Source organism: Syngnathus leptorhynchus, chromosome 3 (assembly GCF_054491065.1).
Source record: "Syngnathus leptorhynchus isolate UIUO chromosome 3, UIUO_Slep, whole genome shotgun sequence".
Lineage (NCBI taxonomy): Eukaryota > Metazoa > Chordata > Actinopteri > Syngnathiformes > Syngnathidae > Syngnathus > Syngnathus leptorhynchus.
This window is the reverse complement of record NC_141197.1, coordinates 6608263-6625918: the sequence shown is the minus strand read 5'-3', so window position 1 is coordinate 6625918 and position 17656 is coordinate 6608263. Positions and strand designations below refer to the sequence as shown.

At 40.2% G+C, this 17656-nt stretch overlaps 2 protein-coding genes across 3 annotated transcripts; one reads left to right on the top strand and one right to left on the bottom strand.

Moving 5' to 3' along the window:
* Positions 1 to 967: 967 nt before the first annotated feature.
* On the top strand, positions 968 to 5743 carry eif3jb (eukaryotic translation initiation factor 3, subunit Jb). 2 transcript variants are annotated; one of them, XM_085907409.1, is made up of 8 exons: positions 968 to 1240; positions 1391 to 1476; positions 2689 to 2752; positions 2834 to 2934; positions 3026 to 3119; positions 3282 to 3446; positions 3549 to 3622; positions 4555 to 5743. In XM_085907409.1, exons 1-8 carry the CDS (start codon positions 1228 to 1230, stop codon positions 4681 to 4683), a joined length of 726 nt encoding a protein of 241 aa, XP_085763535.1. In that variant the 5' UTR covers positions 968 to 1227; the 3' UTR covers positions 4684 to 5743. The 2 variants fall into 2 exon arrangements, with proteins under 2 accessions (XP_085763535.1, XP_085763536.1); XM_085907410.1 differs by having other exon boundaries at positions 986 to 1240; positions 2701 to 2752.
* A 37-nt stretch (positions 5744 to 5780) lies between these two features.
* On the bottom strand, positions 5781 to 11555 carry cilp (cartilage intermediate layer protein, nucleotide pyrophosphohydrolase). The gene is made up of 9 exons (XM_085907408.1): positions 11474 to 11555; positions 10679 to 10859; positions 10239 to 10286; positions 9881 to 10150; positions 9561 to 9737; positions 8918 to 9223; positions 8727 to 8835; positions 8479 to 8627; positions 5781 to 8369 (listed from the first exon to the last, which is right to left on the bottom strand). The coding sequence occupies exons 2-9, from the start codon at positions 10740 to 10742 to the stop codon at positions 6010 to 6012; spliced, it is 3483 nt and encodes a 1160-aa protein (XP_085763534.1). The 5' UTR covers positions 10743 to 10859; positions 11474 to 11555; the 3' UTR covers positions 5781 to 6009.
* Between the last annotated feature and the right edge of the window lie 6101 nt (positions 11556 to 17656).

The window sequence follows — 17656 nt, the reverse complement described above, 5'->3', positions numbered from 1 at the left end:
GACTGGGGCAAATGCCATTTGTTTCATAACAGACTTATAGTAAGTAAAATAAGATGGAATAAATGAATATACATTATAAACTAGTGACACATTTGCCAGTTTTACTAGATGTGCCCGAGTAATATCGGTTTGAACAGAGCAGGTTTATTAAACTACTTTTAGCATAGATGGATTGATTATTCAGCGCACTTAAGGATACAAGAAAACAAAGGCAAGTTCTCCACAATACAAAACTAAACTTCACATGGAAGGCAACAAGACCTTTAATCTTTTGATCTCTATCATTTCTTTTATCCGCTGTGTCTTACTCCCACCAGTCCCTTAAAGATATAAGTCTCATGTGAATATCTATGGCTTGTGTATAACTACTAATTATTGAGAAATTGTCATGTTCAGTAACTTAAATCAATATCAATAACTTCATCCAATATTAGAAAACCTCAGGCTCGCCTATAACCTCCCACATAAAAAAAAAAAATCTAAGACATGCAAATACGTACTAAGGAATACATTTGTTTTGATTAAAATTCGTAATTTACAAGGTCATTTGACTAGATTTGTTCTTTTCGAAGTGTGTTTTGAACTGTCAGGCCCTTATGATAATCAGAAAAGCTGGTACAGGGGCGGCGCTACACTGGGGTTGGTGTAGAGTCTGTTGACCCAGTGAAGCCCCTCCATCTTTTTGTTTGAAAAATATATTTGTACATTATTTTCTCAGCCATCCCGTATTTTTGGGTTGGGTTAGAGTTTGGATTGGTGACACCTGCTTTCGGTATAAAGAAAAGGTTATTCTGGTCTTCAATAATATTACTGTTGTCCTCAAGTATTCATGTTGGAAGTTGCAAATTATGAGGGCAATAAATAACCACTTTAAAGGTTTTGTAATGTTTAACAAAAAATTGTCTTCTCTTTGACAGATTAAACAAACACTTATGAAAAAATACGACCAACGTGTGACGTTATTCTGACGTCCTTTAGTCTGTTTTGGGGTAACACGAAACTATGATCTACTATCATTATCGTTTGGACAGGACAGAAAACAATCGGTGATGAATAGGATTTGCATTTTGGCTCTCTCTTGTAAAGTGGCGACTGGCGACATTACCAAGTGAGCTCATTTCGGTGACGTGTTCGAAAGTGGGAGCGGGTTGAACGTAACCAGCCGGCTGCAGCAGTGAGCAGCCGGCCTGCCTGCCTGCCTGTCAAACATTTAGCATCACAGCCAACATGGCGGACTGGGGTAAGGAACTAACTCGGAGCGGATAGCAACCTCCCCATTTTTCACTCGTCATTCACTTTGATACACGAGCCCATCGATCGCTTCTTTGTTACCCAACTCGCGAATCGTATGTGGCTGGCACTTACACATTTTCTGCTGTCGTTTTTACAGACGCTGACACCTTCGAGCCGCAAGAGCCGAACCAAAAGGCGCCACTGGACAAATGGGAAGGCGAAGACGAAGAGGACGATGTCAAAGTGGGTGAACTTGACAGCGGTTGCCTCAAGGCGTTGTATTGAGCTTCAAACACTTTGTCTAACGTGCCAGAGAATATCGCTCCGGCCATTCTGGCTTCTTTCACCGCAGGTTTAGTGACAAGTCAATCGCTACCCACGCAGTTAAGCTAAGGTTAGCCGACTGCTACCACATGTGGGACTTGCTGTTTGAAGCCAAGTGTAGCTAATGTGCTTGGTTACTCGTCACAATTAGAAATATTGTCAGCTTCTCTAGATGTTCTGAATGGCAAAATGCTGACCTTTTACAGTTAGTGATAGTTACCCCGGTCTTTCGGTTTGATTTAACATAGTTCAAACTAGCTAATCTCTTGTTGGGCCATCCGGTTGGCTAGCAGACCTGCTACCATACTGGCTAGCCACGCTTCAATTTATCTCTTGAAATCAAACGGAGTAACTTCGACGCAATCCGTGCCTAAACGAATGCGTCGTACTAAGGAGGAACATATCTATGCCCAAACTTGGTTGTCATGAACTATATATAATGTTGGACATTTGCTTTTTTGTATGATGACTGTAATGATAGTGCAATGCTAGTTCGGCAACGGGAGCAGCAGTCAAGACACATGAAATCATCAGTTCTGATGACTCATCCAACATCTTACGTTAGCTCCAGAACTTTCCCGTTTATTTTTAGAAAGTGGCGCTTGAGTTGCTGCGACCATGCAGGTGGCTTTTACCTGAATGTTGCCATGGTGTCAGGGAAATTGCTCGTTGTGGGGCTCCTCAATTGTTCATCTTTCTGTGGTATATGTGTGCCTGAAGAAAGAAACTGATGATTTCACGTCCAACTCCCATTACTAGAATCATTCCCCGAGTGGAGTAAAATCAGTAGGGCTGAAACAACAAGCATTAAAAGTTTGTTAAGGTATAACTTACTCAATTTGTATGAACAAAGGAACACAATGGCTGTTTTCTAATATGTTTGAAAGAGTGAACATTTTACTTTGAGACCTTATTAATTTTGTAATGTATTCTGTTTTGGTACTGGTCAAATAAATCATACCTTTTAGTTCAAATAATTAGATTGTCCAAGTTTTCCTATTGTAGTTTTCCATGATTTTGGAATTCAAATCAATTTCGCTGGTGGTTGATACTGACTCCAACTGCTTTTAATATGCCCGATGCCATAGTTTGAAGCCTGCTAATTCTTAGGATGGTAATTGACTTTCTTAGTTCTCTTTGCAGGACAACTGGGATGATGAAGAAGAGGAGGAGAAAAAAGAACTGAACACAAATGGTATACATATATATCAATTCTTCCGCAGTTCTGACACCTGCCATTTTTCATCTCTCTTTTAAAAAATATATTTATTTTCAGAGATAAAAGTTTCCGAAAAGAAAAAATTGAGTGAGAAGATCAAAGAAAGAGAAAACCGTTTAAAGAAAAAAGAGCAGGAGTTAAAAGAAAAAGAATTGGAAGTGAGTTCTTTCCCTCTCTGTTGGCTTTTGTATATGACAGTTATACACAACAATGAAGTTATATTATATCTTGTGCCCTCTGTTTTTCTAGCAAGAACTTACCCCCGAAGAACAACTGGCAGAGAAGTTAAAAGTGCAGAAGCTTCAGGAAGATGCAGACTTGGAGTTAGCCAAGGATGCTTTTGGTAAGCCTGTAGTTTTTCCCCATTCCGAGCTCCCATTTTTATGTATCTGACACGATTTTTGATACTTTGCTCTGACATAACCTGCCAAAAGATACATTCAACAACAAAATTACAAATTTGGCCTGATTGTAAATCATTTGTTTTAACTGTTTCTCTTTTCAGGAGTGGGCGGCTCTTCCGTTACTGGAATTGATGCAATGTGTCCATCTTCCAAAGAGGAATTCACAGAGTTTGAAAAACTGCTGAAAGAAAAGATATCCCAGTTTGAGAAATCCGTGCATTATTCGAGTTTCTTGGATTCATTGTTTCGGGAGCTCTGTATTTCATGTAAGCCCTTGTTTCAGGTGGAAATATGTTGAAAATCTTGACCAACATAATTTCAGACCTATTTAACTTGGAACAAATTGTTGTTGTTGTTGTTGTTTGCAGTGGAAGTGGAGGATTTGAAAAAAGTTAATAATTCCCTTTCAGTTCTACTTAGTGAAAAACAGAAACAAGAAAAGGTAAGAAAAAAATATGACTGCTCTTTTTATTTTTTCATGATTATACAGATCTGTGACTGCTAGGGGGCACTGTTAAACCATTTATTTCCCCTCAAGCGAGCCCCAGTCACTTTACTATGTTCCAATTTCCTAAACAAGTAACAATTAAGTTTACTGGCATGAATAACTATTTTTTTATGTTTTCAATGAGTCATTGTGGTGTAGGTCTCAACGGTCTAACCGCAACCTCTGTTCATTCACGGATATTTGTTGAACATGGTCACACTTGGCGCTCGGATGTTTAATGCTGGGATGAGTCTGTTATCAAACAATAGTGGCTGCAGCAACGACCCAAATGACCCTGAGCAAGGCCCCAATATTCACTTCCCTTCATCATACGTGCCCCGTAACCACATCACAGGTGAAGAATGATTCCCTGTAGTATCAATTTAAACTTAAGTTAGTTCACATGTGCTTCTTAGACCAACACCTTACGATGTAAACATTTAATTAGGGTCATTAGAATAGCTTCTGTTGCCATTTTGATTCATTTTTACTTGATAAAGACTTCACCCATTCTATCATCATTATTGAAAGAGTGATTTTCTAACAAAATGGTGGCAGTCACAAATGGGCAAACAGTAACAGTTTTTTTAGAAACCGTTTCTCCCATTGGGAATGATATATTTCACTGTCAAATTTTCATGCCCATAGGACTGCTAAATTTGCACAAGCAAAAACGAAGATTTCGTCTTCTTGCATGATGGCAGTTCTAAGTGTTTTCATGTTTGGTTCAAGTGACAAAATGTCTCGACTTCCATGCTGGCCTATTTTGGAGGTTCCATGTTACATTATGCGAAATGCCCGTGATATGTGCCACTGACAGATAAAGTCGAGGTACTCAACTTTTCCAATGAGACACAATATTTCACTTCAACTTGTTTTTGTTGCAGCAAAACAAAGGGAAAAAAAAGAAGAAAGGCGTCGTACCTGGTGGTGGTTTGAAAGCACAGATGCGAGATGACCTGGACTATGGCAGCTTTGAAGGCGGCTATGCTCAAGACTACGAGGACTTCATGTGACACAGGCTCCATGGCAATAGTCCTGTTCCCCTTCCAATCCCGGGTTTTGCAGCTCTACCTTATGCTGTCCAGTGCCATCCTGGAAGATCAGAACTGTGTGTTGCCCCCTTCATCATGCTTCAGTGACTTCAGGGACTGTAGTGGAAGCATCCGGTCTCACCTTCTCTTTATGTTCATACATATGGAAATGCCTTTTCTTTCTCTTCATACAGGCTGGACTCACACAAACACACTCATTTAATTTAGTTTTATCTGTTGGGTGACCCTGCTTCAAGGGAGTATACTTTATAACTGCTGTTGTCTGTTTTCAGAGCTCATTTTCAATGGAATGTTGCTACTGTCCAATAGCAGACTCAGTATTACAGTTATACATGTAGTGACATAGAAACAGGGTTCTATGCAAATTCTAAAACCGGAATGTCATGTATATATTTTAGATCTCACTTGAGGATGGTTCTCTTCCAGATGAGTATATAGTATCTATAACTGGTTGCCAAATACAAATTATTCAACCCATTATTCATGCTTTGAACTACAGAGGTTTTATTCTAGGGGCCTGAAACTGACATGCAAGTGGAAAATGTAAATTTACAGAAAGCACACTATCTTTGCTGAAAGAATAAAGGGGAAGGTTCATGAAATATACAGGTAAATTTGGGCTTAAAAACCTGATAGCCATTCTCTTGCCACGTCTCTGGATATCCTCAAACAATTGCAGGCAAGAGTATTTATTACATGTTGGTACAGTGCGAATGAAATTTGCTGTCCCAAATTGAAATATTACTACTACATGAAAACGTTGGTTCAGCCAAAATGGCATAACGTGTAATTATGACTTCTGCAAGCTTGTATCAAGTGTGATGAGGAACGTGGTGTGGGGTTTAGGGGTCCTCCCCCACAGTATCTCGTCATCATCTGGGCTACAGTTATTTGAAACCTATTTCTCCTTTTTCTAGCTCTTGACCAGTTTCAATGTTACATGGGAAATTGGCTACTGTATTGACAGACTGCTGCAGTGTTTTATAATCATCTAATTTAATAAATCGCTGGTCAAAACAAATGTCTTGCTGGAATCACCGAAATAACTCAAACCTTTTGCAATATGTTTTAATAGTAATAAATATTATATTTACAGTTTCAAGTAAATACAGTAACCACATATAATGACATTGAATAAACTTGAATGGCATTAAGAAAGTCACTTAAGCATTTGTAGCTACATATTTAGCGAATTTATAAAACATTACTGTCAAATATTTGCACCAAATCAAGATTGTTGGACACTTGCATTTTTGACTCCTGAGTGGTGATGACCCTCAGTGACGTTTAGCTTTTGGTCTTTGTGCCTCTTTCTTTGCGATCTCTGGTGCTCCGTCTTTGACTGTTTCGCAAAGCATTGGCTCTCTGCCGACGGCGGTTTTGTCTCCCTTCATTTCTCCCCGCACTAGCGACTGTCTGACCTTGCGAGCTCTGTAGGGCCTGGAAGACACTTTGACGGGTGACCTCGCGATCTCCGCAAGTGAACGTCAACGCGATGCCCTCATTGCTCTTCATTACACGAGAAGTGCCATCAGAGGTACCGTCAAAACAGCGTCCGAGAGCAATTTCTTTAGCTGTGCGTGGATCCTGATCTGTCACTGTATAAATTCCGTAGTTATGACCGAGAGGGTCGAGGGGTGCGAGCATGATGAACTCATTTGTGTCATTGTTAACAGCCAGTGGTAGATGGTTCACCAGGTACTCCTGCAGGAGTGGATTAACATGATCTTTTTTGCAGCTACCCTGCGGAATCACCTTCACCAATGTACGGTCGACGCGTTCCTGATCGTACAACATTCCACTGCACTTGAATTCGAGGCAAACGGCTGACACCGCCGTTTGGTCCATATCACGGATACTTCGGATATCTCGGAGACCGTACAGCTGGCCCACTGTCTTTGGGTGAGTCCCCCCCATATTGTGGGACCGTACGTTGAGCTCATGTGGACTGTTGATTTTAACTTTGATGTAGCAGGCACGGTATTCCATTGGCTTAGGCCACCAACTGAGGTAGTCCTCTGTCCAGCTCATTGGGTCATCCTCATTGAATGGCACCGTATTGTAGTCGTAACGATCTCCTTCTACTCGTGAGAAGCGGAAATGTGCCGCGCTGAATGGTGCCTCCTCACATTCTTTCAATTTCTCAAATGCATACACAGGTCCGTTCGCCTCTTCAGCTGTGTTCGGACTCGGTTTTGCTAAGTTGATGCTGAATGCTGTTTTCTTGAGTCTGGCATTGTCATGATCAGTGCGCCTGTAGTTCAGCCTGTTTAAGTAAGGCTGAGGCACTCCGATGAGATTTGGATTGAGTTTGGGACTAGACGGGACAGCCTCGAGTTCCTCACCTCCGAGGTTGGCCATGACATAAGCGGTGTAGGCATCTGCCTTTTGCTCATCGCAGAAAGCAGGAAGGCAAGCACCGTTAGGGCCTGTAATGACGCTGTCGAAACGTCCCCAAGCACGAGGGTTAGTGGAGTAGCCAGCCGTGGGCTCCATGTTTATGAGACTCACTACAACTCCCTCAACTTGTTCACTGGGCATGAAACGCTCACTGCGGAAGGCCCTCACTTTCACATAACACCTCCGGTTCTCTGGGACATCTAGGTTAAAAAGTCGCCGCTCTCTGATCTCCATGTTGCCGATAAGAAATGTTCTCTCTTCCCTTTTTCCTCTTGATTTCTTTTCAACCTCCAAACTTCCCTCCTCCTCCCACAGGCCCGTATCAGGGTTGAGCGACCACAGCTTCATGGTTCCAAGGTGTTCAGGCATCGTAACCTGGGAAGAATCCAGGAACACCTTCACCTCACCTGCATTTAAGGCCTCGTTGTTTTCCCCACCTCTGAAGTCAACTGAAAACATCCCATAGGTTCTCAGTGGCAAGGTATCTCCTTCATTCCCTACAAAGTTGAGATCACTTTGTGCTGCAGCCGCTGTGGAAACATCTCTGGGGTCAAGAAATGTGACGCTGGCATTCACGTCACCCACAAAGACTTCACCATTCTCCTTATAGAAACAATTGGGAGGAATCTGAATGTGAGCCATTGGTTCCTGTCCCTCTATATCCCCAAGTTCAAGTGTGTTGGTTTCTAATGAGCTAATAGTCACAGGAACCTTCTTGCGTGTAAGCTTAATTTCATGGTAAACAGCACCTCCTTTGGTATTGAATGGTAGTACCTTTGTCGTGTTAATGAATTTATTCATGTTGTCCACAAAAGTCAGGACTAATCTCTCTGTGTCAGCAGGAACGTGGATGGTGAATGTACCTTTGTAGCCTGTACGGCTAATTCTTATGCCATTCATAAAGATGTGGCCAAATCTCATTGGCTCGCCGTTGTCGGCGGCTACAGCTCTCCCGTGCACAATAGCTTTGGTGTCAACACATTTCTGACAGCCGCATTGAGTAACCACCATGGTTGGTAGTTGGTAGCCCTGGCACGTTAGGTGCCTTTCCTCCATCTTTGCCACACCGCAGCAGTACGCCACTTTGTCTTTACATCTGATTCCATTGTCCAACTGCCCGACACAGTTGCTGGAGGGGCATTTGCCTACATCGTGGTAGAATGAGTTTGTGCTGTTTTGGTAGCAGTCATGTGGAAGACGTATGAGATGAGATTCAGGCTTGGGATTGCATGATTGGCTATTTATGCCTGAGGGAGAAAGGAAATTCCGATTTAATTCGATTTATTGTTTTTGTAACATCAACAAATTGCGGCCTTCATCATAAATGATTTATTTCAAAAGTAAAGTGTAACATACCAATGACTTTGAGCAGGGCTGGTTTGGTCTTGATGGTCCCCGATTCACCGCTTGCCCGGCAGTAGTACTCTCCAGCTTGTTCGGGGTGCAGGTTTTTAAGAACCAAGGTGCTCTCAGAGTTCCCTGCTAAATGGCTATTGTTGTGGAACCTTTGTAGATGAAACAGACAGATGAGAAAACAAAAACAACCTGAAAAGACAGTGATGGTTATGGTACACGTACATTTTTATTAAAATATCAAGTCCTACCATTGGTACTTGTCTGGCTGTGGTGTTCCAGCCACATTACAGCAGAAGGCAGCAGTTTGTCCTTCTTTCCTGGCCTTGCTCTCAGGGTTGCTCAACACATGAAGCTTTTCTGACATGTGTCAAAACATAACATTCCTATCAATTTTAACCCATTTAACTTGAGAGTTACTTAAATTATTTTTTTACTGTACCGGTTCTTTTGAGCTGTACGCTGAGGACCGTGGTACGCTCAGAGCTTTTCGGAACAATAACGTTCAGGGTGGCGTGGCCTTGCAGTCTGATTGTCAACGTGGTGTTGCCATCTGGGCAGACCCCAGGAATCCGGAAATGTCCATTGTGGTCTGTGAGGGTGAGGAGTTTTTTCAAGCCAAGTATTGCAGCCCCCTTAGCAATGAGACCTCCAGAACCACGGACGGAGCCCAGCAGGATGTGATCTTCGCACATGCATGCATCACACTCTGCATTCACTTTTCCCATCACACAATGTCGGGAGCAATCTGAAAGAAAGGAACAATTACCAAAGTAGTCAGTTATAATTTTCTATTTGCCATCAAACTCAAATTCTGACAATCCAGGCTGGATTACAATACTATTACTAAAAACTGCAATGCTTTCATGATGGTCCACAATGTACATCTGCAAGATGCGGAGTGTTATAGCGACTGGTCAAGAGATAACCCAAGTGAATTCTAGGATTAATCTTGTGGGAACCGTAAAAAAGGAATGTAGTTGAAAACTTTACAGACCAATATTGAGGCAGAATTTTTCATATCGCAGCACTTTCTGGCTATCGTTAAATAAACAACTTATTTGAAGCAAACAATGCCATCTTACCTTCCAGACACTGTGGTCCATTGCATTCTTTGCTTTCTACCTTTGGGCCATTGCAAAGCATTGAGTGAGAACTACAGCTTCTGGAGCGAATTTGGACTCCCACTTGACCACAGAGGGCAGGACATGGATCCCAATCTGACCATGGACTCCAAATATCCTGAAGGTTTAGGCTGTTGCCTGATGAGAAATAGAGCTTTAGCTGTACTACACTACAAAGTAACTATTACACCAATTTCTCAACAATCACACATTCATCCTACTTAGAACAGTCAAAGTGAAAGATTGGTTTAATACCAAGATCTGTAACATCAAGAACAAACCTTTAGGACAAAGGAATCGGACTGCATAGTTGGAACAGTTCCGTTCTGAACCTTGCTCCTCATTGAGGCACCAGAAGCCCACAGTTGGGTCTGCATGCACCTTTTCCCCAGTTTCCCGAGCTGGGACCCAATCGGTAGTTCTGGCCTCTAGCGCCCTGGGAGTCTCACACACACGAGCCCGATAGTAATAGCGAATGGCATCCAGTTGCTCGTAGTCCCCACGGCCTCCGGGATGGTCCACGTTGAACCATGTGGTCCATTCGTAGTTGTCTATAGGTTGTTCAACAAGTACGGAAATCACATTGAGGGGAATGATAGACTTAATCGTAAAGACACTTGTAGGGTGTAAAAACTTTACCTTGAGTGTGGGTCATAGATGTGCTCGAATCTTTCCTTCCCCATAGCGCTGCAAGACACCGTCAATTTGATGTGGTTTATTATGCTAATCTATATCCTGACCACAATTTTGTACTATTTTTGTTACTATCAGTCTTATAATTAAAAAAAAATGAGTAAAATTTCAAAAACGTTCACGTCAAAGGGAAAAAGTAAGCAGATTCCCAATGTTGACACAGATTAGCATTAGCTAACAATGTTATAGATGGTATCTTTCGATAATCTGCATATTCTCAAATGTTTGGCAAAGTTGTCAACGTGAACGAAAGTATTTTTTTTTGCAAACACAAGTAGGCACACTGACAAGTGTAATCTGGCATCTTGGTGGATGAAGTGCTGCTCCCGTAAGTGAACGTGATGCCTTCACTTTGTAATTTCAAGTGATCTATGTGATTGACTCACCTTTTGCTGAAAAAACTGTGGCTTGGCTGATTCCCACCATGAAAAGGAGTAGTCTCAATAGCATTGTCACCCTCTGCCTTTGTATATGACCTTCAAACTTTCAACCTCTGGTAGTGAATGTTTTATACCAGGAACCCGTAAAAGGTTCCGTAAAAGGCTGCCCAGCAGCAGAATGTCACCTCTGGTGGGGGTAAAAAAAACGACCACATTAAAAGCTCAAGGTGCACACAAATATATTTCAAACAGTTGATCATTTGATCACCATCACTATCGTACTGCTATTGCAGTTCCACTCATCGTACAAACGTTCTGACATTTAGAACAGTAGAACATGCCTCGAGCATGGACTCAGATCTGTACGGGGAGGGCAGGGACAAAATAAGAAAAAAAACAAGACGTTGTTAAAGCCCCCACTCAAATTTCACATCTGTGTTAGCCATCACCATTTGTCAGGGGGACTCACAAACCTTTCTGCATCCACTTATGAAGCACTTAACATACAAAAGTTTTCATTTGTGTTTAAGCATCATAAATACATAAAGTCTGTCCATTTCATCACATCTGTACTAATTTCAGACATTTAATGAATTAGTTGCAGATATGCCTCCAACGAAAAGCATACATTGAATTTGAAATCAAATTTAACGCAGGTGAGACAAATTTGCAATATTATGAAATGACGAGATCCTTAGATGATTTCCCCATTCATGCAAGGAATCGGTACTATAAAAAGTTGTAGTAAAGTATTACATAAGCCTCTCGGAGTAAGTTAGTCGGGACGTGAAAATGTCTTACCTGTTTGTGGGCTGGTACTTGTGCCAATGCTTGGTATTTCCTTTTCTTGTTCCTCTTTCCTCTTCTCTATGGCAAGTCTCTCCTCCTCTTCAGTGTGTTTCAGCACACTCCTCCACTGTCTCTTTTATACCGCTCTGCATGTAGCACCACTCCTTCCTCTCTTGGCAATATGCCACAATATCTTTAGAAATCAACTTTATCATGTAACAATTTATGGTTGGATTAAAATTGATACTTGCATTTGTCATCTTGGTCAAATTTGTCCAAGTCATTTATGCAACTGGTTTTCACAAGTGTGCTCACATTATTTAGTCAAAAATAAACACCAGGCATACAATGTTGTTAATATTATTTCACAACATTCATTTGTTGGCCTCATTGTATAAGATAGCAAAGAGCACGAGTTTTTCAGTTCTCAGCTTAGCTTTGAGGTTAACAAAACTGTCATTTTGCTTCTCAAGTTAGAAAAACTGCTATGTAAGAGAAGAGCACCATCTGGAAAACTGAGTTTTAGTAAAACTATCCAATGTTTAGTCTTGTGCATGTACGTACTTCACTTTGTCTGAAAAGTTGAAATCAACAGTTTACGGGCAATAAATTGGTGCTGATAAAGCAGAATACTTGTTGCACTGAAAGTTTTAGTGCACGCAAATTAGGCCTAAATTGGATCTGCAAAAATGCGCTAAAATGCGGCACATTTCATTTTCCACACTAATGCTTGCAATCCTTTGACTTTCATTTTCATTTTCAACTTGCAGTGCTCTTCTAAATGTTCTGTGGTGACCGCATCTTTTTAAAATGAGATTCAAGCTTTCGTAATGTTTTGTGTGTACGTAAATCCATTACCTTCAAGACAAGCCACTTTGCGATACGCCTAATAAAGTGGCCTTATGGATGCAAAAGACTGCCTGCCCAAGTACAGTTCAGTTGTATTTATCACTTTTAAATACACTTGCATTTACAACAAACTTTGTTTTTAAACTTTTACAATTTGAATAGTATACATCGTGATTTAATTGTGTTTTTTTTTACCCATATTTAAGCAAAATGTTAGTCTTCATAGTGCTGCAGTGGTTTCAGCATCAGTTTTAGAAATAAAACCAGCCTTGTTTTTTTATGAACACCTAAGCCAACTACATTACGGTATTTTAATGTTCGTCATGATGCTACTGTGATACTGTGCCACTTGGTTATTGTCAATTTTTGCTCTGTAATTTATGTTTTTTTTTTTTCTTGGCGGATTTCCCAATAATTCTTCTACTGTCCAACAAAAGGCGTTTGTTTGTTTGTTTGTTTGTTTGTTTGTTTGTTTGTTTGTTTAATGCTCCAGCCCCATGACTAAATTGTCAATTACTTTATTTGGCTCAAAAATGAAATTACTTCTGATATAGTTTGCGCTATTATATTATTACTATATTATGGTCTAGAGATCGATCACATCGCTGACGTCGGGTGGAACACTCGTTTCTCCAAAATCACTTTTCAGGAGACCCCCAAACAGGCAGATTTGCTCAATCATTTGCATTACATCATGAACAAGACTCTTAAGATCGGTCAATAATTGTAAAAATACAAAAGTAAAAGTCACATGTCAGGACTGACCCAAAAAATGGATTTTGGAGAAAATATGAAATTCACCAAAATGAAAACTTTTGAAAGTTTTGGCCCTCTGCTACTGATATAGTAATATAAAGTAGACTACCAGTAACCGTTGTTTTTTTTTTTTTTTTTTATGATTCTGGAGAACAATTTATTGTTTCAGCCTCCACCTTTCTAGACCTCCTTTTGTTTTGTTTTTCCCTCCATTTTCCTGAACAGACCTCGAGGAAGCAGTGTTAGCTTTCTCCCTCTTGCCATGCATGGCGGCCCCCTAATGACAGTAGCAGAGACTGCTGTGCATACTTTAACTGCTAGAGTCATTAAACTGACCAACAGCAACTTTGAGTGCTCTCTAGCTAACCGTGTTCTCCTTCTGACTGCTCTGAAGAATTTTAGAAGGCTCAGACACTGTGTAACCACATGGACAGTGTACTTGTTCCTTCCTACTGTACTTTTCTGTGAGAATATTCCATATAAAGCACTCTATAGCACCTATTTCCCTCTTATTTAGAATTCTTGCAACCGTTGGAGCGAAAAGTCTTTCCATCCTATCAAATGTCATGCCTAACCAGACCTTCTTCATTTTAATATCTATATAGACCTGAATGAAAAAGAATCCCCGATGAACTCATGTATGTTTTCTCATTGTTGCTAAATCAGATTATGACAACAAAAGCAGTGTTAGACCACAGCCTTGCAGATATGTTTGTCGAAATACATGTTTATGCCAGACCATGCACCATTACTCACAGTCAGGTGCCAATAACATAAAATTGAATGTGTCAGTCTGAATGGGGGACAAATTAAACCTAAAAGATGTGTTGGTGCATGCATGTGTGATGGAGAAGTGATGTAATCATTTAAGTAGGTAAACCACAGGGTGGAGGGCAGACTGCACATTGACAGACTGCAGCAGGTATCTAATAATCAAATGTTTCAGCTTGTTTACCAGGTAATTGTTGTCTGCAAAGTTGCTGCTACAGTTCTATGATACATCAAATTAGAGAGTCGATGCTTCCAGTAAAAGAAGTGGCAGAACCGTAAATACTCCATTGGGCAAATGGACGGAAGATCTTGAAAAAGGTACATTCACTGTTTTGATATACTAAGCCTAATTCTAATGAATTTGGGATCATGTGTAAGATTAAAAAAAAGACAAAGAAAAATAAATATTTTCCCAGACAAAGACAGGATACACAGTATTCAGACTGATGTACAAATAATATAGAATTTGATGCCTGAAACATGTCCCAAACAAAAAGCTGTGACAGGGGCAACAAAAGACCAGTAAGGTTAAGGAATGTCCAAGAAACACTTGTTTGGAACATTCCACAGTTAACTGGAAACATGTGAGTGCCATGATTAGGTAGAAAATGAACATGCCTAAAAGGCTCCCTGCCTTACAAGCAAGAATAGGGAAAAGTTCCCCATTTTGTGAATAATTGCATGGGCAAATGGTCCAACAATTCAAGAACAACATTTCTCAATGTACAATTGTAAACAAGGTTTCAGACAATCTGGAGAAATCTAAACAGGAAAACCAAAAACCAACACTAAATGCCTGTGACCTTTGATCCTTAGGGCGGCACTGCGTTAAAAATTGGCATCATGGTGTAAAATATGTTGCCACGTGGACTCAGGGACACTACATCTGCAAATGCAAATTTAAATTGCTGTCAAAGTGACAGTCATTTATCAACAACATCAAGAAATGTTGCCATCTTATCTGGGATGGACTGACAAAGTTGAAAAGTGTGCTGTAGTCAGATGAGTTTCCGATTGTTTTTAGAAATCCTTGGTGTTGTGAGGGTTTTCCTGAGCGGACGAGCAAAAGGACCATCTGGGCTGTTATCAAGGTTCCAAAGCCTGAATCTGTGATGGGATTTGTGCCCATAGCATGGCTTGCACATCTGTGAATGCATCCTTAATGCTGGTTGTAAATCAAGCAAGAATGGGAAAAAATTCCATCTACAAATCTTCAACAGTGATGTAACACAGTGGTAAACATCCTCTTTTCGAAGCTTTTTGGATCTTATTGCGAAACGATTGCAAAATGAAAAGATTATTTAACACATCGGGCCTTGTTTTTGTGCTGAGCACAAAAGTAAAGCACAAACCTGTGTGCTTGGGTGAAAAAAATATTACCTTGGTAATATAAAACTTTTGAGTTTATTTTTCAGAAAGAATATACATTCGTTATTGCACTTAATGGTGTATTTTTGTTTTTGTTCAGCTGTCGTGTGACCTTGAATTGTAATTGTTAATCAACAGAGGCTTTGCGCACTGGAAAAATCATACAGTATGTGGCTATTTTGTCATTACGATTATCTTTTTAGATCTTACATAAGTGCATTTAAAATTGTATTTTTCGAAATGAAAGTTATTAAGAGAACATATTTTGCATGAAGCATTTTTTTTTTTTTTAAATCTGATTCAAAGTGTATGGTCAAAATGTATGGTCATAGTATAGCACTGTTGAATAATGTTGGCCAGCTCTAAAAACTTTAAAAAAGGTTTCAAGATTGTGCAAATGTACATTCTATAAGATGACCAGTAACTCTGTATTTCTCAGCTGCCACGTTATAGAGGGTATGCAGAGGTTAGAGCGTGTCCTTCGTGTTAGTTCGCTGGCTCCCTCACCTCTGTAAAAGCATGAAGACATGCGCTATTAAGTACTAGATTAGAAACATGTGGGCCTGACCTGGAAGATGGATGATACATTCTCCAAGAGGTCGCCAATTTTTTCTTTGAACAGAGAATTGGAGCACTCTGAACGTGCAAAAGAGCATCTCATGATGAAGGAAATCACAAAAAAACATGCTGTAAAAGTATGATTTCCTCTAATTCTTTGCACCTTGTGTCAGACAGTATTCCCACTTTAACACAAAACATTTTAAATGATTACAATCATTGTCCGCTCAGTAGAATAAAAGAAAGGTTATTGGTTTTCAACATAGTTGCGATCCTACGACCAAGACCTATTTTGTACATAAATTGGAGCAATCTATTGTTTTGTAATGCATAATGTTTCAATTACAAGATTTGAAGAAAAAAAAACAATAGGCCAAAATAGAAAATAATCCAAAAACAGCAATAAAAATTGCCTACTTTTATTCTCCTGTGGTTCATTGTGGTGGAGTTTGTCACAACAAATTGTCAGGTCGAGATCATTGTGCATACCCAAGCCCCCAAACGATGTTCATAGTACAGTGTTTTGCTTAACGTTTGTAAAATAGGCCAATCAACTCTTCTGTTTTTAGAGCTCTTGAGTCAGTTCCAGTGTTCCTGTTAGTAGACGCGACATGAATTTTTGGATGTGAAAAATAAATTCAAGCTTTTAATGTTCTTGTGAATCAAATATTTTTTTCTCAAACTTTGGTCAGTAGGAGGGATTTCAAAAGTTTTCATTAGCCTCAGGTGATTTGAGTTTGGCCATATTGTAGTGCAGTTTTACTGTGAGAAAGATATATTCCCCACCCAGTGGAATCTTTCCCCCCATTCAGTTGAGTCACTCAATGACAGGAAGCTCTTTTGAGATCCAGGAAAGGAAGATAGCCAAATCTCCCCCTTGTGAAAATGAAAGAAAATTGTTGTCAATCTGGCTGCACTTTGAAAAACGTGGGCGTAGCCACGAATGTTGCCTGGAAGTCTTGTCTCTCTGATGTTTATACACTTAGATAAAAGAAATCATTCACACTCTTCTCTGCAATTAACTACAAAAGTCCGATATTTTGCCTTCAAATCTCACTTTTGACTGACACCATTAGAGAAGTATTAATTGGACAATATGGAATAGATGAAGTGTGGAATTGCAACACCTGCTGAAAGCTGCTATTTTATCACAAAATCATGTGAAAATAAATATATACAAAATATCCATCCATCCATCCATCCATCCATCCATCCATCCATCCATCTTCTGTACTGCTTGTCCCCACGGGGTTCGCGGGCGGGCTGGATCCTATCCCAGCAGTCATCGTGCAGTAAGTGAGGGACACCCTGAACTGGTTTCCAGCCAATCGCAGGGCATAGAGATGATCAACACACTTCCGGAAAATCTGGAGTGCTCAATCAGCCTACCATGCATGTTTTTGGGATGTGGGAGGAAACTGGACTGCCCGGAGAAAGACCACGCAGGCACGGGGAGAACATGCAAACTCCACACAGGGAGGGCCGGAGGTGGAATTAAACCCACACCCTTTGAACTGTGAGGTGGACATGTTAACCAGTGCGGACGTGCTAACTAGTGCGCCACTGCCGCCTGTACAAGATGTATATTAAATATTTCAAATATAAGCCTTCTGATTTTATCATGAATTTGTGTAATCTATTTTATGTATGTTTTGTATTGTATTGCATATTTACTTGTTTATACATATCAAGCCCCTTAGGGGTAGAGCCCATCATTTTCTAATTCCTGGCCAGAAACATATCACTGAATACTCTCAGAAGAAAATCACCGAATTCACAGGTCATTATGATCAATGTAGTTGTGAAAAAAATTTGACTCAACCACTTGGAAATGGTAAGACCTCCATGTTTTGTGTTTTTGACCTTACTATAGCATTTGAACTATCCATCCAT

Coding starts and splice junctions, on each gene's coding strand:
- eif3jb (XM_085907409.1), top strand. Junction 1,477..2,688: donor ACGAAGAGGACGATGTCAAA/GTGGGTGAACTT, acceptor TGACTTTCTTAG/TTCTCTTTGCAGGACAACTG. Junction 3,623..4,554: donor AAAAACAGAAACAAGAAAAG/GTAAGAAAAAAA, acceptor TTTTTGTTGCAG/CAAAACAAAGGGAAAAAAAA.
- cilp (XM_085907408.1), bottom strand. CDS start 10,742: ATGCTATTGAGACTACTCCTTTTCATGGTGGGAATCAGCCAAGCCACA. Junction 10,287..10,678: donor CACAGTTTTTTCAGCAAAAG/GTGAGTCAATCA, acceptor GGTGTCTTGCAG/CGCTATGGGGAAGGAAAGAT. Junction 9,738..9,880: donor CCGATTCCTTTGTCCTAAAG/GTTTGTTCTTGA, acceptor ATTTCTCATCAG/GCAACAGCCTAAACCTTCAG.